Source organism: Gavialis gangeticus, unplaced genomic scaffold, assembly GCF_001723915.1.
Source record: "Gavialis gangeticus isolate Ggan-Ray unplaced genomic scaffold, GavGan_comp1, whole genome shotgun sequence".
NCBI lineage: Eukaryota > Metazoa > Chordata > Crocodylia > Gavialidae > Gavialis > Gavialis gangeticus.
The window spans coordinates 79,928,402-79,947,682 of NW_017729033.1; the positions used below are offsets into that span (position 1 = coordinate 79,928,402).

The 19,281-nt window shown below is 42.7% G+C and overlaps 1 protein-coding gene across 1 annotated transcript in view; it reads right to left on the reverse strand.

Moving 5' to 3' along the window:
* ASAH1 (N-acylsphingosine amidohydrolase 1) overlaps positions 1–19,281 on the reverse strand; it is a 40,219-nt gene that overhangs the window by 7,685 nt on the left and 13,253 nt on the right. The window contains exons 2-8 of the mRNA XM_019526266.1: positions 11,578–11,624; positions 11,316–11,406; positions 10,318–10,404; positions 6,855–6,933; positions 5,735–5,809; positions 4,306–4,351; positions 2,556–2,700 (exon numbers count right to left, since the gene is read on the reverse strand). Of these exons, the coding sequence (XP_019381811.1) occupies positions 2,556–2,700; positions 4,306–4,351; positions 5,735–5,809; positions 6,855–6,933; positions 10,318–10,404; positions 11,316–11,406; positions 11,578–11,624 (570 nt within the window). The remainder of the gene's footprint in view (positions 1–2,555; positions 2,701–4,305; positions 4,352–5,734; positions 5,810–6,854; positions 6,934–10,317; positions 10,405–11,315; positions 11,407–11,577; positions 11,625–19,281) is intronic.

Sequence of the window (19,281 nt, forward strand, 5' to 3'; positions counted from 1 at the left end):
GAATCTAATTATTGGAGGTTTGCCTTGAGTTTGTCCCCCTCCCACTGCTACATCAAGCAAAATAAATTGGGGGGAGAAGGTAGCCCCTGTTTTCTGCTTCCCCCCAACTTCTTCCTTTGACAGCGCCTTCCCCCTCTCTTTACTGTCAGACCCTGCTCTCCCTGAGTACATGGAAGCGAGAAGAAATTTGAAAACAATAACCTTAGAATTAAACACGGCTGTAGCCATGTAAGCTCCCTCTCAGACTCAGTCTGGGGCTTCAGATACTCCTCAAATCCATGGCAGGCATCCTACATACAAGCCGCAAGCCTGGAAGGTTTGGGGTCCACATGTCCCCTGATCTCACTTTCTTCTAGCCAAAAAGCTGGGGAACAAGCCAGAAGGAAAGCAGTCCCCCCCTTACCACAAAACTGTCCAGTCAAGTTTCCCACTTTGGGGAAACTCGCAGGGATCAGCCTGCTTGGAGAGCAATGGACAGGCCTCACCCTGGAAGAACTGCTTTGTCCAGACTGCAAAAGAGGCCTCAACCCGGGAGAACCACCTTCTACCTTGTTAATCATGATATCTCCACGACAAACTTTTTTAAAGGAAAATGTTTTGTGTCCCAAGTCAAAGCAGCCAAGTCAATTCCAAATCCGTGAGTCATTCACGAACCATATGTGGCCCTACTACCAGAAAACATCCTCCACCCCTGACCGGGCCTTCAGATGCTTCCAGATCCTTTGGCGGTCATCCGAGGTGCAGGCCCAGCCCCAGAGGCTTGGGGCTCAGATGCCCTGAGGTTTCCTTGCCCTCAGACAAATAGCCATGGAAGCAAGCTAGGGAAGGGTCTCCCATTTCCATAAAATGGGCATAAAGGCAAGATCTTCCTACTGGAAATGAAAGTAGGAGGTTAATTATACATTGCTTCTGCTTGGGTACTACCCCTTGCCAGAAAAACTACCCCTTGCCTGAGAGACTAGGAAAACTGCCTTAGTGGTTATGGTGCGTCTTCCCTGCCTGCTACGCATGATATTAGTCCAAAGCCAAAGGCTCATGATTTATCACACAGTCCATTGGGCAGGGGTCCCAAATGAGTCAACAGCATTTTAAGCCATGGGGACCCTACAGCTCAGCACTGCTCAGTATGTGCGTGTACTCCAGATTCCCTCCACAAAGGGTTCACGTACTAATTAGGCCCCCAGCTCATGACTGGAACTGGGTGTTCTTGTCATAAGTCCTGGGATCCTCCAAAAAATTATATGCAAATAAGGTGCAGGGCAACCTGGTCTGGCTACAGCTCAAGAAGGGCAGGTCACATTAATCATATGTGCCAGGCCAAGAGAAGGGGTGACAGAGGCAGCGTTCCCTCTAAGCTGTGCAGTGTGCGCAGCTGTGCAGGCACTCCTGGCAGCATGGCATGAGCACGCCTGTGCACACCACACAACTTAGAGGGAATGCTGGACAGAGGGATTATGGGTGAACTGTTTGGGGCTGTTTCATGATGGTTGCCAGGCATTAAAGACTGGTGAAGAAACAAGAAGCATTGGAAATGGGAAAGAAAGGCTTGGCTGTGGGAGTGAAGAGGAAATCAAAATGTATGCAATGTAGTGGCCCACCATGACTTGAAAAAAAGAATTGGTAGTGCAGGGGACTGCAGTTAATGGGTACTACCATGTGTCTTATTCAGATGGGCTTCATTAACCTATCCTTGTGGTAGGTTCCCATCAGCATTTTTGTCTAATGTGGGCCATGTGTTTTATAGTCATGCTCAGCATTTAATCAGCTCCATAGTTGGTCTCCATTACTGAGCACATGCTATTTTTGGCAGCAGTTTAATGACAGACAGTATATTTAGTGAGGTTTCCTTAGATGTGGTTATTCAAAAAAAATCTTATCCTGTATTCAAGTAAATACAGTACATCTTTATAATGTTGGCATTTAGGATGTAGATGAATGACAGGTCTTAGCTGCTTATAAAAACAAGACAAGTCCACTTAAAATACAAGCCTCTATTTTCCAGGAGAGATCAATATTTGAACACTTAAAAGTATTCACATGCAAACCACTTCTCCTTAGAGGAGGAACATGGATCTCATTTTCTGCTTGCCTGAATTAATAGGGAAAATGCACATGTAAAAATACAAATTAAAAAAAGAAAAGTCAGCAGCCACTCCTGTCAATTTTATCGCTTAGCCATGTTTTTCTTTTACAAGATTTCCGTCTTTGATAATGTAGGATTACAAGTTTGAGATGAAGTTTCTTTAGCTGTAAAATTTAGCTCCCAAATTTTTATATTTTATTTGGGCAACTATGTAGTAGCACTGCCAGTAGGAGTTCTTTTTCTTTTCTTTTGTGAATACATACAGTCCCACTGCATCTGGGGAGACTAATGGTGGCAGTTACAGAATTTATGCAGAATTTTAGTTATAAAAAGACATTTGATGGCAGTCTCTGAAGCAGTTTGTTTTTATATGAATATTTAAGTGGTCCTTAGAAGAAAGGCAATTTGTGTTATAAAAAGCACATTCCTGGCCAAAAATGTTATTTTAGTATTGCAAGTAAGGAATACTTACTGGTCTGACTCCAGATAACATGCCTATGTACCCTGCAAAATTTGCCGATCTAAATATTGTTTTGTTGTTTCTTTGGAATTCAAGAGCTACCACTAAAGGCTTCAGTAGCTGAGTTATAGTCCAGGAACTATTTTTTATATCCCACCTAGAAGAGAGAGCACAAAAATCTGGTTGTTTGTTTGTTTGTTTTTTTAAACTACAGCTACCTGGCTTATTGCTGAAACTATAAGATATAAACTTCATGACAGTGATCTGTATCCTTGTCACAAATGCTCTTAATTTTATGCTCAGAAGTGGCAAAAATTCAAAAACAAAACAAAATGCGGAATTAAGATTTCTTAATGCACAGATGATTAAGCTTAATGGAGAAACACATTTATGAAATGCAGAGACTGTATGTGGTTGGTTAAAAATGAATACATCTCCTGTTATCCATTGTTGAACAACTTTTTACACAAATCACCTCACCCAGTCTAATACTCCTTGTAATTCCAGGAGCTACTGAAATTTCAGAAGCATCCATAAATTGTATACCTCTTGGACAAAGAGAAGTCAAATTCCCTCTTTCAGGCCAAGATTAAGTTGCAGGCAATGCTCTGCCAGCTCATTCAAGATACCACATACATTTGTATAGTGCTGAACAAGAGAACCCAAAGAGCCACAACGTGGTCTACAAAGTTCTTTGGAGAAAGCTGTTTTATTAGTATGGATAAGTTAAAGATGGTGCTGAGAAGTGTCAATTAAATGCATTAGAAATAACAAAGAAATAACAAAGAAATTCTAGTAATAATGTCAATACATTTGCTACGGTTAATTTGGGGAAAGTGTCCATAAGAAAGGTTAAGGGGCAGTTCAAGCAACCGAGTAATCACATATCCAATGGACAGACACACTTAATATTAAACTGTAAATGCCTACATAGAAATGAGATATTGAAACAAAAGATAGGGAGATCCAGAGTGAAATGTCATTGACAAAAATATACTTATAATTTCAAAGATGTAAATGAATGGAATACCAAAATCCCTGACATGAGACTGCTTGGAAGCAGCACTAAACAATGGAATGCATAGACTATTCAAAGAAAGTTCAAATTCAGAGAAACTGAGATAGAGCCTGTATGGATACAAATACCAGATCTTCACTGGGTAGTTAGCTGGATTCTGCTCGCCCAACAGCTGTAGATTGGGGCTTTTTTTAGTGCTTTTATCTAATAGCTGATTGAATCAGTTTTAGACAAAAGCTCCAAAAAGCTCCTCTGAAGCACCTGATCAATACAGACACTGTGAAGTCAGTCAAAGTAATATGCTGCTTTTTCCAGTAAGGCATTTCTTTTTTAAGTATCTGCGAGCAGCCTATGTGTCTCAGTTATTAGGGCCATATATCTATATGGGTTAAATTATTTAATAAAAAGAAACTGCCAACAACTTGAAAGTATAGGAACAGACAGTTAAAAAAAACAAAACAAAAAATCATGTTAGAATGCACCATTGACTCTACTTCCGAAAATAATTATAAAACTCATACTTATTTCACACACAATTTATGGTTCATTGTTTCTACAGTTAACTATTTGCATTGTTCTTATATCAGATAGTGAATATGGATTCAAATTTCATTTCTAATCAATTACTTATATGACAACAGCAAACAGAACAGCATTTAAGCCTTAGCTAAGTTTTAGGGCCCCTATTTTAATGCATCCTATTTTGTTCGTAAATAGGATAGACTCACATGCCAATACACTTACCCAAGAAATAGTCCAAAATCTAAATTTCTAGCGTGATACAGCTTTCCTGGATTACGGAAAAAAAACAAAGACGGAGATAGTTAGGGCTCTAAGTCAGGAAAGCTGAACAGGGATTTGATGCAAACCTATTGGCATGTTGCATGTGAACATGGATGCCAAGAGAAACCGTTTTGGTTTGGACCTAATAAAATAAGACTGCCAGGATAGTATTTGAAATGAACATTTCAAGTTGGTCTTTTTCGTATTTTAATCTTTTCTAACTTCAAAAGATTTCTCATCCCTGAAAAATGACAGTACAAGGGTTGTCAACTTCGCAATAAGATCTCAATTAGAAAAAAAGATTCCACATACCCTATGAAGGACAATTTCCCAGTAAGTTACTGGGAAGATAGGCATATGTCCTGGGGACCAGGCTGCTGTCCATACACACTTGTTGTTAACATTTAAGCAGGCCCACACACCCTCCTAAAATTGCACTGACAACCTGACTGACCGCTGAGTGAATTAAAAATGCTGTAATTTCTTGGAAACTTAAAACTGGTTTCAACTGTTCTACTATATTTGACTTAGGCAGTTATCAAAGGATTCAGTATAAAGACTGTATCTGTATCTATATAGTAGTCTTTATACTGAATCCTATGATAACTGCCTAAGTCAAATATAGTGGAACAGTTGTAACCAGTTTTAAGTTTCCAAGAAATTACAGTGCACACACACACAATATGTGTGTGTGTGTGTGTGTGTGTGTGTGTGTGTGTGTGTGTGTGTGTGTGTGTGTGTGACATGTGTGCGCGCGCATGCGCGACACATAAGTGTATAGAATAACCAACACAGAAAGATCCCAATTTACTTGCTAAATCCAGTCCTACGTGGGAATTTAACTAAATGATAATTTTTGCTAACATATAGTGCCTCATTCACTTAAAGGACTATAGAAGTTTATGGGAAAGAGAGACCATGCAGCATCCAAATTTTCCATGCCATCTCCAGGAAAAAAAGAGCACTTATAAACCTCATGCCATTTGTTCTTCTCCCCAAATTTATACTGTTCCTTAAGGTTATCAGCCTTTTGGCTGAAATATGAAACACTTATTCTGAGGCAGCTTTTCTCAATGCCAGCAGCATTGAGAAAAGGGAGAAAATATGCCAGGACAACAAAATCCACATCTGCCTCCTCTCAGGTAACAGAACACTGCAACTGCAGCCAGAAAATAATTATTTAAATGGTGGAGGATTCAGACCAGTTGAGTAAAAATTAACTAATTTTATAGTTAATAAAAGTGAAGTACCAAGTACCTTCCACCAAGTGCAATAGCAATGGCAACTTTCCTAACAGAGTTCTATCAAATCAGAAGTCATTTACATGGGACCAAGCTAGATCACTGGTCCCAGAAGCATCAGAAAAGCAACAGCTAAAAACAGATTTTACCTGTTTGGTCTTCTGCAACTATGGAAGTGCATACTGTAAAAATCTCATAGAAGACGTTAAACAGAACAACATCCCCTAGAAAATGAAAGATAAGGGTATTAGCTTACAGCCCGCCAGACTGCCAATAAGATAAAATAGCTATGAAATGAGGTCTAGTGAAGAAAGTGTTTGCCAGCCCATTTCTCTAGAATTTCTATTTGATTCTCTTGAGGTATTACCATCCAGACACTAAAACAGTGTCCTCCTTCAGCAATCAGCTTTATAAAGTATGTTATTTCATAATTAGCAATGAGCTGCATCTCAGATCCATACACAGAAACACCTCCAGAGGATTCCCAGGAGGATTCCCAGGAGGTAGGACGTGTGAGAGGAAGAGAAAGGAAGTTCTGGAGCGAGTGATCATTAGACAGTGTGTGGCTAGAAATGGGGCTCCCTGAAGAGAGGGGGCACAGAGGTCCCCGGATGAGGGAGACAGCTGTGACTAAGGGGAGGAGATTGTCACAGGAACTTTTACGAGGGCTAGATGGTATAATGTACTAGTGCTCTCAACCCAGAGATGCTGGGAAATATGTTATGTACTGCTCCTGGTTTCCCGTGCCATACAGACTGCTGAGGAGAACACATCAGTTGGTCTCCTATTCTACCCAGACTTTGGGGGTGGAAATAAGAGTAACCAGAGAGGGGGCACTGAATTCCTTTATGGGGAAGAAAAAAAAAAGCATAACATAGTACCAAGCCTTGTCCCTCTTTGCTTCTTGGGAGCTGGTACAGAGAGAAAAAGAAAGCCAAAGAGAATGTGCATGATCCAAAGGATGGATCAGACTTCTGACAACAATTGGGCAAGAGCTTTTGCCTCTCTCAGAAAGGAAACTACTTTACAAAGCTACTGGGGATAGGGCACAGCTTGATGAAGGGCTTACATCCTTTACTTTCATTCTTACTTCAAACATTTAAAAGCATCAAACTGTCTCATAGGTAACCAGTTAGTGTATAATCAGGTCACTGATTAAGTTAAGGTTGAACACAGCTGTCACATATCATCCGATAATACACTCCAATTTTAGAGAAGGAAGAATTAGTGATGTGGGCATTATGGCTTTGACATGTTGAAAATACTTACCCAATGAAGCTCCAGAAGTATTTGCAATCCCTTCGATCTCTTCCCTGAAAGGATGGGGAAGACTGGAAAGCAAGTGAACCTGAAAGAAAAACTTTAAGCTATAACACAAATAAAAGCTAGATTGGTCTCCAAACAGAGGCTCTACCTTTAGCACCTCTTTGTATATTAAAACACCATGAAACTGGATGCTTAGACACATGTGCAAGTATATGGGGGGGAGCTGTAGACAGACTTGAAAGACAAGAAGCAAGTGCTTGAAAGCAAAGTTAATTTTATCAAAATCTTTACATTTGCACAATGAAGCACTTCCACACTACAACACTGCCTGAAAAAAACTGAACACGAGTGAAAAACCACAACTCAAACCCAGGGTACTATTCAGACTAGCACTGTTCAGAGAACTCTTATCTTACATAGAGCCAGTACAGCAGGGGTAGGCAATTACTTTGGGTGGAAGGCTCCTTACCAAATTTTGGCAAGCCGTTGAGGGCTGCATGGGTAGCCCAGCCCCTTGATAGGAGCCCTGCCCCCTGGTCACCATCTTGTGACTAGAAGTCCTGTCCCCTAACTCCTGACCTTTGCCACAGGAAGTCCCTCTCCTTGCCCCTGGAAGTACTCCTCTCAGCACAGGGTTTTGCCGTCTCAGAACCAGAAAAATACCAAATTATATTCTAAAAAGAGAGCATCTATAATATTAATGTGACTTCAAAAAATATTTTTGCCCTGATTTACATGTGTTTGTGTAGTGTACATAAAGGTGATTGTATATAATAGCTTAAAATGAAGTCTTCCTCTTGTACATTGTTGGGGGGGGTATAGGTTTGTGGAGGGCTGTGGATGTGTGGGTATGTGGGGTATGGGGAAGGGTGTGGGTGGATATGTGGACTGTGGGGGTCTGTGTGTATGGCAGTGCAGGGGTGTAGGTGCATGTGTATGATGGGGTGTGCTCCATGAACACCTCCCCCCCAAGGTACTGGTGCAGGCCTGTGCTCCCCGGTCCGGTGATGCAGCTGGGAGACTCATGGTGCTGGAGCAGTGCCAGGGGCAGGAAGGCAGGAGATGGGACAGGGCTTGACTGCTGCATTCTGCTGCCTGCTCCCCCCAAGTCCTACTGCCCCTGGCTCCTGTCATCTTTGACAGGCAGCCAGGAACAAATATATGTTAATTTTCTAAATTTTTTAGGGGCCCCGTGGGCAGGATGCAATGGGCTGTATTTTGCCCACCCCTGCAGTAATCCAGATGTAAGGCTGCTATAAATAGCGTAGGGGGTGTATTTGGTTTCTTACCTACAGGACCTGTGGAGCACGAAGTCCTGCATCTACAAACACACATTCACTCCCTGCTCCAGTCCTTTCTACCCTCTCCTCTGGCTCAGCCAGCTGAAGTCTTGTTTCAAGAATGTCTACCATCCAAGAGCAAATTATTAACACCCCCCACCTCAATAAAAAAGCATTTTACAATCCCTGATTGTTTTAACTAATTCAAAATTATCAAGATATATAGATTTTTTTTTGTCTCAAGATATTGATATCTAGATATGTCTATAGTTGTAGTCAGTCTACTACTGGGAAGGTCTCTAAAAAGGACTTAGAATATGGAAATTGCAATGTACACATTTATGTCTTTCACAGTCAAGATCAGAAGTCTCCCAACTACCACAGCATCTATTTTACCCCTTGCAAAGCTGAATAGCACAATCTTTTAAATTTTTAACTACAAAGATTACTGCTGACGTTCAGAACTTATTCAATGCAATTCTGCTTCATTTGTGCAGTTACAAATAGTTCAGATCCAAGCAGGAAATTAAAAGGAAAAAATACATTTTTGTTGTTAAATTCATACAGAATAGAGAATATAGTTTCATAGTTTCTAGGGTCGAAAGGGACCTGAGCAGATCATCTAGTCTGACCCCCTGCCATGGCAGGAAAGAGCACTGGGGTCAAATGACCCCAGTAAGGTGGTCATCCAACCTCCTCTTAAAAACCCCCAGGGTGGGAGCCTGCACCACCTCACTTGGAAGCTGGTTCCAGACCCTAGCCGCCCTGACCGTGAAGTAGCGCCTCCTGATGTCCAACTTAAACCTTCCCTCCGCCAGCTTGTGACCATTGTTCCTGGTCACTCCTTGCGGCGCTCGGGGGAACAGGGACTCCCCCAGCGCCTGCTGATCCCCCCTAACCAGTTTATAACAGGCCACAAGATCCCCCCTCAGCCTTCTCTTTTGAAGGCTGAACAGGTTCAGGTCCCGCAACCTTTCCTCATAGGACCTACCCTGCTGTCCCTTGATCATACGAGTGGCCCTCCTCTGGACCCTCTCGATGCTGTCCACATCCCTCTTAAAGTGCGGCGCCCAGAACTGGACGCAGTACTCCAGCTGCGGCCTGACCAGTGCCGCATAGAGGGGGAGGATCACCTCCTTGGACCTGCTCGAGATGCATCTGTGGATGCACGACAAGGTGCAGTTGGCCTTCCTAGCTGCCTCCCCACATTGCCGACTCATGTTCATCTTGGAGTCAATAATGACTCCCAGATCCTTTTCCACCTCCGTGCTGACAAGAGGGGAGTTCCCCAGCCTGTATGTATGGTGCCGATTGTTCCTCCCCAGGTGCATCACCTTACACTTGTCCGTGTTAAACCCCATCCTGTTCTCCTCCGCCCATCCTTGTAACCTATCTAGGTCCAACTGTAGCCTGTTGCTCCCCTCTATTGTGCCCACATCCCCCCACATCTTAGTGTCATCAGCAAACTTGAACAGGGTGCTTTGCACCCCTTCGTCCAAATCACTGATGAAGATATTGAACAGTGCAGGCCCAAGGACCGAGCCCTGTGGGACCCCACTTCCCACGTCCTTCCAGGTCGAGAAGGACCCATCCACTACCAAGAAGGACCCATCCACTACCATGTAATATGAATTAGCAAAAAGTCCCAGTCACAACTAGAGCTGTGTTCAGATATTTATTTATTATATTTGTCATTACCTCAAGATAGTGCAGTTAAAAAATGAGTTCAACAGGATCCTTAAATAATTACGGATGCATCTACACATGATGCTATGTTGCTGTAGCAACGCATTAAGGCGACATAGTGTTGGCAGTCACAAACTGTGATGCCACAGCAATGCACTCCTCTGTTATAGTGCATCACTATGGCAACGGTGCCCCAAACTAACAGTGCACATGGCACAGTATGAGGTATTACTGCGCCATCTTTTAGTATTTCCAAAAGGAAGTACTAAATTATGGTGCTGTAACAATGTCACCACAGTGACACATGTAGACATGCTCTATCTGTAGTAACTATCCGTAGTCCAGTTTTGATGGATTCAGCTTAGTATGTTACTAACTGAGGCATTACATTTTGAAAGAATTTTAATTACATGAGAATGCTTAGCCTGTCAAATTAAGACAACCTTCTGGAGATGGGAGCATGTAGTTTGTTGCAAAGAATGGAAGCTGAGAATACTTACCATTTTAACTTCCACTAAGTCAGCAAGTTTGCTACCAGGGAAGAATTCATTTACTAAGATTTTAATGTTCTGCATTACCTTCTTCAACTAGAAAGAAAGAGAGGAATGTTATAATAAAATATCTTAAAACACAAGAATTACTAGAATGATAACAAAAAATTTGTACATTATTTTCAGTGTGACATTTTGCTGAAAAATATATGTTTAAGAGAACAAGAAAGCAGGTGTTACTGGTAAGAAAAAAAAATGCCTGTCACAGTGTCTTAAGAATATCTAGTTATACAAGTAGTTTTCCTGAGACTCAGTGGATTACCCAAATTCTTAAATCACAATTTTTTATGAACAAAGCCTGCATCTCTTGTAATATTTGAAATATACCTTTACACAAAAAATTCTGTTGGCTGCTACACGCTGGTAATTTCTCTTTAATTTACAACAGGGAAACATCTACATCACAAAACCACCATTATAAATGCCAGACTTCCCTCATCTATTATATTAGAAAAGCCAGCTAAGGGAATGGGTACAAAAAAATTAGATACTCTTTCATCACCAGTCAGTTATTTCAGACTAGGAGGCAGGCATGTTGAGTAGGATGTTTGGGGAGTTTACACAGTCACTGCCATGTACTGCACAAAGGCCATCTTGCATATCACTCCTCTTCTTTCAAACATTTATTTTAATTTGAGAGGAAATTTTTAAACAAAGAGAAAGTTGACCAATCACTTGAGGAAATTACATACCAAAACATTCTATCCATTTGTTACCAGCAGATCTTGCTTTGTAACACATGGATTAAACAATTCTCTGCACAGTGATTTTATTTTACTCTAAAACCTTCATTATAATGGAGTCATCACAGTTGTATACAAGACTGAAGTGTGAAATATTTAACTGGATAACAGTTTTAAGGAACTTTTATCTGTGGTTCTGAACAACAGAATGTTGTAAACAAGCCACAATGAAAACAATTTAGAGCAAAACACTTAATTTCATACCTCTGTTTTTTTGTCATTCATCACATTAACCCATCGTTTGTAGGGAGGTAAATCAAGATTTATGATGTATGTAGGAACATTCCCTTTGTACCTGAAACAAGTTTACATTAAAAAAGGTTTATAAAATTTCTACAGTACAACGTCTAAGAGTATCCAATAGATGTTTAATTAATTACTTTTAATAGGATCCGATAAGAAACAAACTTATTTTTTTATTCACTCTTCTTGCTGTAATGTTTATCAATCATTTAAAGATACTTACGTAGGCCCTGAAGGAGGATACGTTTTATTCCTGCAGTCTTCTCTATACTGTGAAGAGTAAAACAGAACTGTTTGAGAATGCTAGTTCTTTTAACATCTTCTTGGTTAACTGATTTTTTATTTTTTTTTATAAAAAAGGCATCATTCAATAGTTTTAGTGGATCTTCCTCCATTGACTGACTTTGTAATTATAAAAATAAAAGATTATCACTTGATCAACTGACCAAACCGGGGAGAGATGGGGACATGAATTCTCCGGTAGGTCAAGAGAAATTCAAAAAAAGAAAATCAAAAGCCCGGGCTGAAGGATAAAGAGTCATAGTGGACAACCTTAATCTTATTGTTTTAGCTGTGTTGCTCATATTGAATAGAAGAATATGACAGTGCTCCACATATGTAAAGTACTTTGTTCAGATCTTATTTCAAAATCAATAAGCAAAACTAAACCTTTGCAAAGTACCTGTGTTGGCCATTAGCTTCGTTTCACAGATGGGGTAAAACAGTCGCAAACAAGCTTGCCCGAAGTCAAAGTCAGCTGCATATTACAAATGTTATCCACTGCTGAGAATACAGCTAAAGTATGCTAGCTACAGCTTAAAACACAACGTGATGAATAGAAAACTATGACCTGCGCAATTTAGTTCATTTCACGCTTGCTACCAGATTACATTCAGCACCGTTCTAGAAAGTGTAACTAATTGTAAGCATAGTCCAAGACTGTACCACGTTCAGTTGAAATTTCTGTAGCAGGGAGAAAGCTCTCGGTCAATATCAGAGATAGGAAAGGAACTGAAGTCTCCATATTCCTGACCTTATGCTTTTTTTTAGCAATTTAAAGCTGGTTTCTTCACCTTCCTTGGCTTATAAGCACAGTGCACAGCAGAAACTATGGACTGAGTTGCCAGCCTTCCTCTCTGGATATTTATTGCTCAGCGCCTATCCATGACACTCTGCAAGAGTGCATATAGCTAATGAAGCATGGGGGACTGGTTGCTGACCCTGGAAGTGCCAGCGGCAAAACCGGAAGTGCCACTGACACTTCCCTCTGCACGCTCACTCCCTGGCTGGTGCCAGTCTCAGGGGGGGCACCAGCTGGCGCTTCTCTTGGTGCCCGCATTTACTGGCCAGCAAGGGCCAGCCTCAGGGGGGGCATGTGCCCCCTCTACACATCATCTATGTATAGCAATGAAGTGCACCACAACACTACTTATTCAGTGACATTAACAGTAAGGCAGCCAGTTTTCATATACCATTAAGTCAGATCAACAACATATCCTTGAGGGGGACATCCAACACATTCTGGTTACCAAAAAAACCTGACAGTCACCTGTTCTTATTCAACAGCCCAGACTAATCTTCTTGCACAAACTCCTCATTTCCTAGATTCAAACATTTAAGCAGAAAGTGCCATGCACAATGGTCAAAGAGTCACAAGTTATCCCATGCCATCAGACACAATGGGAGATGGGAATCTAAAAGCTAAATGGTACCCTTTGCATTATAGTACCATTGAGGGTTTAATTTTGGTTTGCTTTATAAACAAATCTAGAAGAGATTATACAGCTATACTGATTCATGAAAGAAACAAATGTGTCTACCTGAATATAATGCTGTGCAATTCTGCATAATTAAAAAAAGATAAAGTTAAGCATTCCAATTTAGGAGATCATTTATCAAAATGAAGAAGCTAATTGTGAGGAGACATCACATTACCAAGTAGGATATAGGATCAGAAGCTGCATGAACAAGCAAAAGAATACAGAAGAAAAGGCAAACTATCTAGTGAAACTTCACTGTTATTGTTGTAAAACATAAAACTAGAAAGAATGACTTCAAATGAAGATACACGCAACTGTCTGAACGCCTCTTAATTTGTGCTTTGCTATTTATGAATACCACTTTCCAGAATAGATCTATTTGCCAAAAAATTAGAAATGCTTTGTGCCTAAACAGACAATTAAATATATCAAACATTTTAGAGCAATCCAAAGTTTTGGTCCCCAGCACTGTTTAGAAGAAATTGCATTCATCTCTTAGTTAAGCAAAAGAAAAGAAAAGGACTAAGTAACAAAACATTTTTAGCTCAGAATTTTAAGTATATGTTTAGACAGACACACATACATAAGTGTATGTTTCTCTCTCCCCACCAGCCTGTCTCTCACCCACTGACCCCTCAATTTACATCTTCATTGACTCCCTGTGTTGCATGCATATCAGCCCAGCCTCTGGCTTCTTTACTATTCATTCCATCCAGGAAGAGCACACACCAACTGCAGAGACTACCTCAGCCTGATGAAGGGTTTTTATACCCAAAAGATTGTTAAAAATTTTTGCCGACTATTTAAGTTGGTCTGATAAAAGATACCAGATTCACCCAAATAACCTTGTCTGCCTATGTTTAGCCAGACTACTTTTATATTTTCAATGATCAACTAACTGTTTAGGCAAACTGACAAAGATTTAGCATAAGTTTGGCATGTCCGTAGCAAAAGTTACTAAAGTTTGTGTAGGTGAGGTTTTGGTTGTAGCTGTGTTGGTCTAAGGACATAGGCAGGCAAGGTTCTTTGAGTAGTTGTGGTATCTTTTATTAGACCAACTGAGTAGTTGGAAAAAGGTTCTTGACAAGCTTTTGGGCGTTCTTGACAAGCTTTCAGGCGCAGTCATTCTTCTTCAGGCATAGGAAGTCTCTGCTGTTCTGGAGGCTCTGAGAAATGCAAGAAGCTAAAAGTGTGGCAAGATGTCAGTGAGAATGTGAATACACTGAAATTAGAAAGACAAAAGGTAAAGCAGAGGGATAAAACAGAGAGGGGAGGGGGAAGAAAGCAGGGAAAAAAGGCTGAAGGGAGACATTACAGTGATAGAATACAAGGTAGAAAAGAGGCTGCCAGTGAAAAAGGAAATAGTTGGAGATCAGGAAAACAGAAATGAGAGAAGCTCAAAGTGTGAGAATGTAGTAAAAATATAAATGGGTAAAAAAGGAAAAACAAAAAGGTAAAGCAGGGGAGGGAAGAGGAGGAAGGCAGGGGGGAAAAAGGCCAATGGGAAACACTCTGGTGGTAATAAGGTAAGAAAGAGGATCTCAATGAAGAAGGAAATAGTAGGAAATCAGGGAGACAAAGGGCAGACAAGTAGGGGAGGGGAGAAAAGCTGGGGGAAAATAAGAATGTAAAAGGTCAGGTCAGGCCTGGTGAATCAGATGTCAGACAGGTTATAATGCGTCATAAAATCAATGTCTATATTGAGTCCATGATTTTTTGTATCCAGCAGATTTATGAAGTGAAGTTCATAGGCTTGTCTACAGAAAGTGTTTTGTAAGCTCCCTTTGCGGATTAGAACTTTGTGTGAAAGTTTGTGTAGACAGTGTCAGAACTTGAAAATGAATCCCCTCCTCAAGGTAATCTGCAGGAAAGTGCGATAAGAAAAGGGAAGCTCTGCAGAAGTTAGGACATATTCAGGCAGAGTGAGCAGACCTCCTTGGAGACTTGACCTGTGAACACTTATTCACAGTGAAACCATGCTGTCCAGGGGACACAAGAAGAGTTACATCCTAAACAGTTTCTCTCTCTCATATGGGAAACTGCCCAGACCCTCTGCTCGCTGTCTGTTCTATACTGCTGGCTCAGTCCCTGCCCTTTTCTTCCATGATTTCTCTCTCTCAGCCCAACTGTTCTGCACCCTGCTCACACCATGTACATACAAAATAGGTGTGATATACAAGGTGATGTTCCAAATGGGCCCCGATTTCAGTATTAGACAGTTTCCAACTTATAGAGACGAAAGCACCATGAGTTAGAATGTGGCTCCTAAATGTATGTAGGCACACTTGGTCCTCCACACCCACTACTAGAGGGACAAGACAGCCCCTGAAAGGGGAGTTAGTTTACAACTCGTACTATGGATGCATATGTATCTCTGTCCTTCACAGTAGTCACTTGGGTTCATGAGGAATTCAGTTAGTCATCTTCCTCAAAAAACCCCAAACAAGACCAATGCACTGGTGTTTGATATTTCAGAATCCTTTTGTTGATTAAAAGACAGCTCAAAGGTTAAGACGGTAGTTAAAGTCACATATAGGCTAGTTAAGAATAACATTATCTCTAGCAAATTGAACCTAATGTAAATGAATACCTGATTTTTAAAAATGCATGTTTCTATGTTGCCAACTATTTCCTTTCTAATCACTATAGTCTCACTACTTCCACCTTTCTATTTCTTTGTAGACTAATCAACATAAAGCATTGGAAGAAAAGGGGATAGTGAACTTGGCTATATGCAAGGCACTGTCAGAAAACCAAGAAAATAAGTGAGTTTTGTCCAAACTGACAGTTACAGTCATCTGGAGTGTTAATCTCCAGGAGTATTTACGTAGAAACCACACACACCTGACAGTATATTTGGGTGCAGAAAGAAGTGACAATATTTGCCTGATCTGGCCACAGAAAGAAGTCAATAGCTGGGACCAAACACAAGTGAATGTGATGATGTTTGTCCATGTTTTAAGGAAAATGTTTGTTATATGGTAGAACGTCAAGCTATCTAAATCCCCTTTCCCCATTTTATTTTCCTAGCTATTTCTTTGTATTACAAAGTATGGAATAATACTCTAACGAAATCATATTAAAAGCTGCCAGATCAATTGCTATTATGTTCAGCATTTTCTGTGTTATGTAAAAAAGTTTTATATTCTATAAAAGTTTCCCTGCTTTGCCAGTTATAAGGAATTGTATGTGCAGCACTGTGCTATGCAGCAGTAACCCCACTAACATTTCCAGAGCTGACTAGGGGTGTGTGGGGCCTGGGGCACATCAGCCTGTACGGGGCTTGTGCAGGGTGGGGAGGGGTGGCGAGCAGCCAGAGCGTGAAGTCAGCAGTGCACCATGACCATGCAGAGTAGTGGCGCCCTTGGCACGTGCCAATGGCATTGTCTGCAGGGTCTGTACGCCACTGTCCGCATGGCCCTCCAAAAAGTGTGAGGCCCGGGGTAGTTGCCCGATTCACGCCCCCTCTCCCCACAGGGATAGCTATGAATGTTTCTCACCATTCAGAAAAAAAAACAACAAAAACAAGCAACGCTGCATTATTTGTTACTACTACCAGGCACAGGGTGATGCATTGCACAAGTAGGGAGGGAGCCAGATTTTCTTCTGGCTAGCAGCTGAAGTTATGTAGTTACAAAGACCTAGTTTCACCTTTGCTTAGGTTCAACCCTACTAATATGTAGCTACAAGCACATTTGCTATCCAATCTTTATTAGTCGTGATGAAATGCAATGTAAATCCATCTTAAATGCCACTGACTTGGAAGTTAGATGAGGATAGTCATCCAAGTCACCCCCTGCCAGAATACATACATGTCAGATCATCCAATGAATAGCACAGCTGCACACCCTATGCCAACCTAGAAATCCACCATATATTTATGTATGCAAATCCTTGCATTTGTGTGAGGCCAACAGCAAGAGCATGACCCAGCAACTTTGTTACATGGTAATTTGGGGCGGTTCCTGGAGTTTTAACCCCTGGATTGTCCACACATTAACACCTTATAATGGTTTTAAGCACTTGCAGTGTGGCTCAAAGTTATACTGTTCTGGAGCAGGATTATTTCTGATCCACACCACCCAGCTCCTGTTCCATTAAGGTGTAGCCACTCCCCACAGATGTGCTACCCAGGTTGAAGTCCTCCAGTATCCCACAGAGCAGGGCTAGAAGCCTGATGGCTCTCTAGTGGCAACTCAGAGCTACAGCTCCTAGGCTTGCCCCTGCTCACCAGGCCTCTGGTGGCAAGTTACAGCTGTGCAGGTTGGGGACAGTCAGAGAAGGTTTCTAAACTACGGGTGTGACTGCTCCAAACTCCAAGCTAGCATGAACACTGATCCAGTACTGCCAACCCCACCATGCCAAAAATCATGAGACAAACTCTTAAAAACAGCAAGTGATTGGCATGTAAATCATGAGATGCTATTTTTGAAGTGGGTATGTTGGGGGGGGCAGTTATTTGTGAATGTGTGGGGGGCTGTGGGCATGTGAATGGGGTTTGGAGCCTGGGGAAGGTGGTTCCCCATATACCTTAGCAGAATGCGGGGTACTCTGGGTCAGGAGTGAGAGGCAGCAGCAGGGCTGGGGGTGTGTGTGACTTGGGAGTGAGATACAGACAAACAGAGACAGATACACAGCACCCAGCTGGTTGGTGGAGGGGGAAGAGGTGTGGGGAGAGGGAGAAGGGTAGGGAAGAGAATAAGGCCCCCACAGTGAGGGAGGTAGCATGGCAGAAGCAGGGGCTGGGGTGAATGGGGCCCTGGGGCCAGAGTGGGACTTCCTCCCTGCAGCTGCACACACCGGGGAAGGCCCCAGCAGAGGCATGGGGGGTATACACATAGGGCAGAGGCAGGCTATGCGGCAGAGGCAGGCTGCCCATTGCGGGCTCGGGGCTGTGCAGGCTTGGGGCTATGCACCCTGCTGTCTTTGCCCCAGAAGCTTAGCCACAGGATGCCATTGCCGCCTGGTGGCAGGAAGCCCGCAGCCCACCTCTGGCCCCCTCCACCACACTTCTGGATGACCTGCCCCAGCCCTGGCCCTGGGGCCCCATTCACCCTGGCCCCTGCCTCACCCTCTCCCTCATCGTGGGGGTCTCAATCCCCCCCCCACCCTTTCCCTCTCCCCCATCCCTTCCTGCCACAAACTTACTGGCTGGGAAAATCTGGATATTTGAGGGTTTGATTGGGAAATCGTTAGTTGGTTATTTTGACTTGGCAAGACTCAGAATTCCTATCTTTTTGCGACAGTTGGCATGACTGCTGATCAACATTTGTGCAGCTTACAGCGTAAAATGTAACAAAGCCCTAAGGGTATGATTTCTTTGCACAATTAACTTGGTCTTACTCAAGCTTTAGCTCATCACTCTTGCCATTCCCATCATCCACAGGGTCACAGACACAGGGCTAGGGGTATTTTAATTTTGTCTTAGTTTATTTACCTTGGGGTGTGGGGCAGAGCTCGACTGTTGCTTCAGCAGCAGCAACCAAAATCTTTAGAGGTGCACCGATACATTGGTCTGATAGTGGATCAGTACCAATATAAACAAAATTGGCTGTACTGGAAATCAGCCTGATGCGGTCGATAATTTGACTGATAAATGCCCGTGCAGGAGCACAGCCACAGCACTCAGGCAGTGAGGAGCAGAGCTGGCAGTGTGGAGAGCTGCCTCCAGCTGGTAAGTCCATTGTAGTGCAAGTGGAGTGGGGTGGGGAAGGAAATAGAAAGGGCAGATCAACCCCTCCCCGCCATGAGGGAGGAGATGGGGCAGATACTGCCCGGCCAGGGCAGGGTGGGGCTGGGATGGAGATCCGGCTTGTTTGGGGGGGTGGATCCCACTGCTGTGGGCACCCCAGGAGGATGTGTCCCCAGATCTGTGCGAGGCGGGGTAGGCGGGCTGCAGCTGAGGGCTGGAGCCAGGGGTGAACTGTACTCTTCTCACTGGAGACTGGGCTAGGGGTAGGGGCTACAGAGGGGGCTGCAGCCACTCCATATTTCACCGTAGCTCTCTCCCAATGCTGCTGCATGCCCAGTGCAGTCCCGGCTCCTCCCAGCATGTGGGAGGAGGTGGGGCTTAAGTCGGGAAGAGCCAAGGCTATGCCAGGCATGCGTCAGCAGCACTGGGAGGGAGCTACGGCAAAATTTGGGGTGGCTGCAGCCCCCTCCATAGC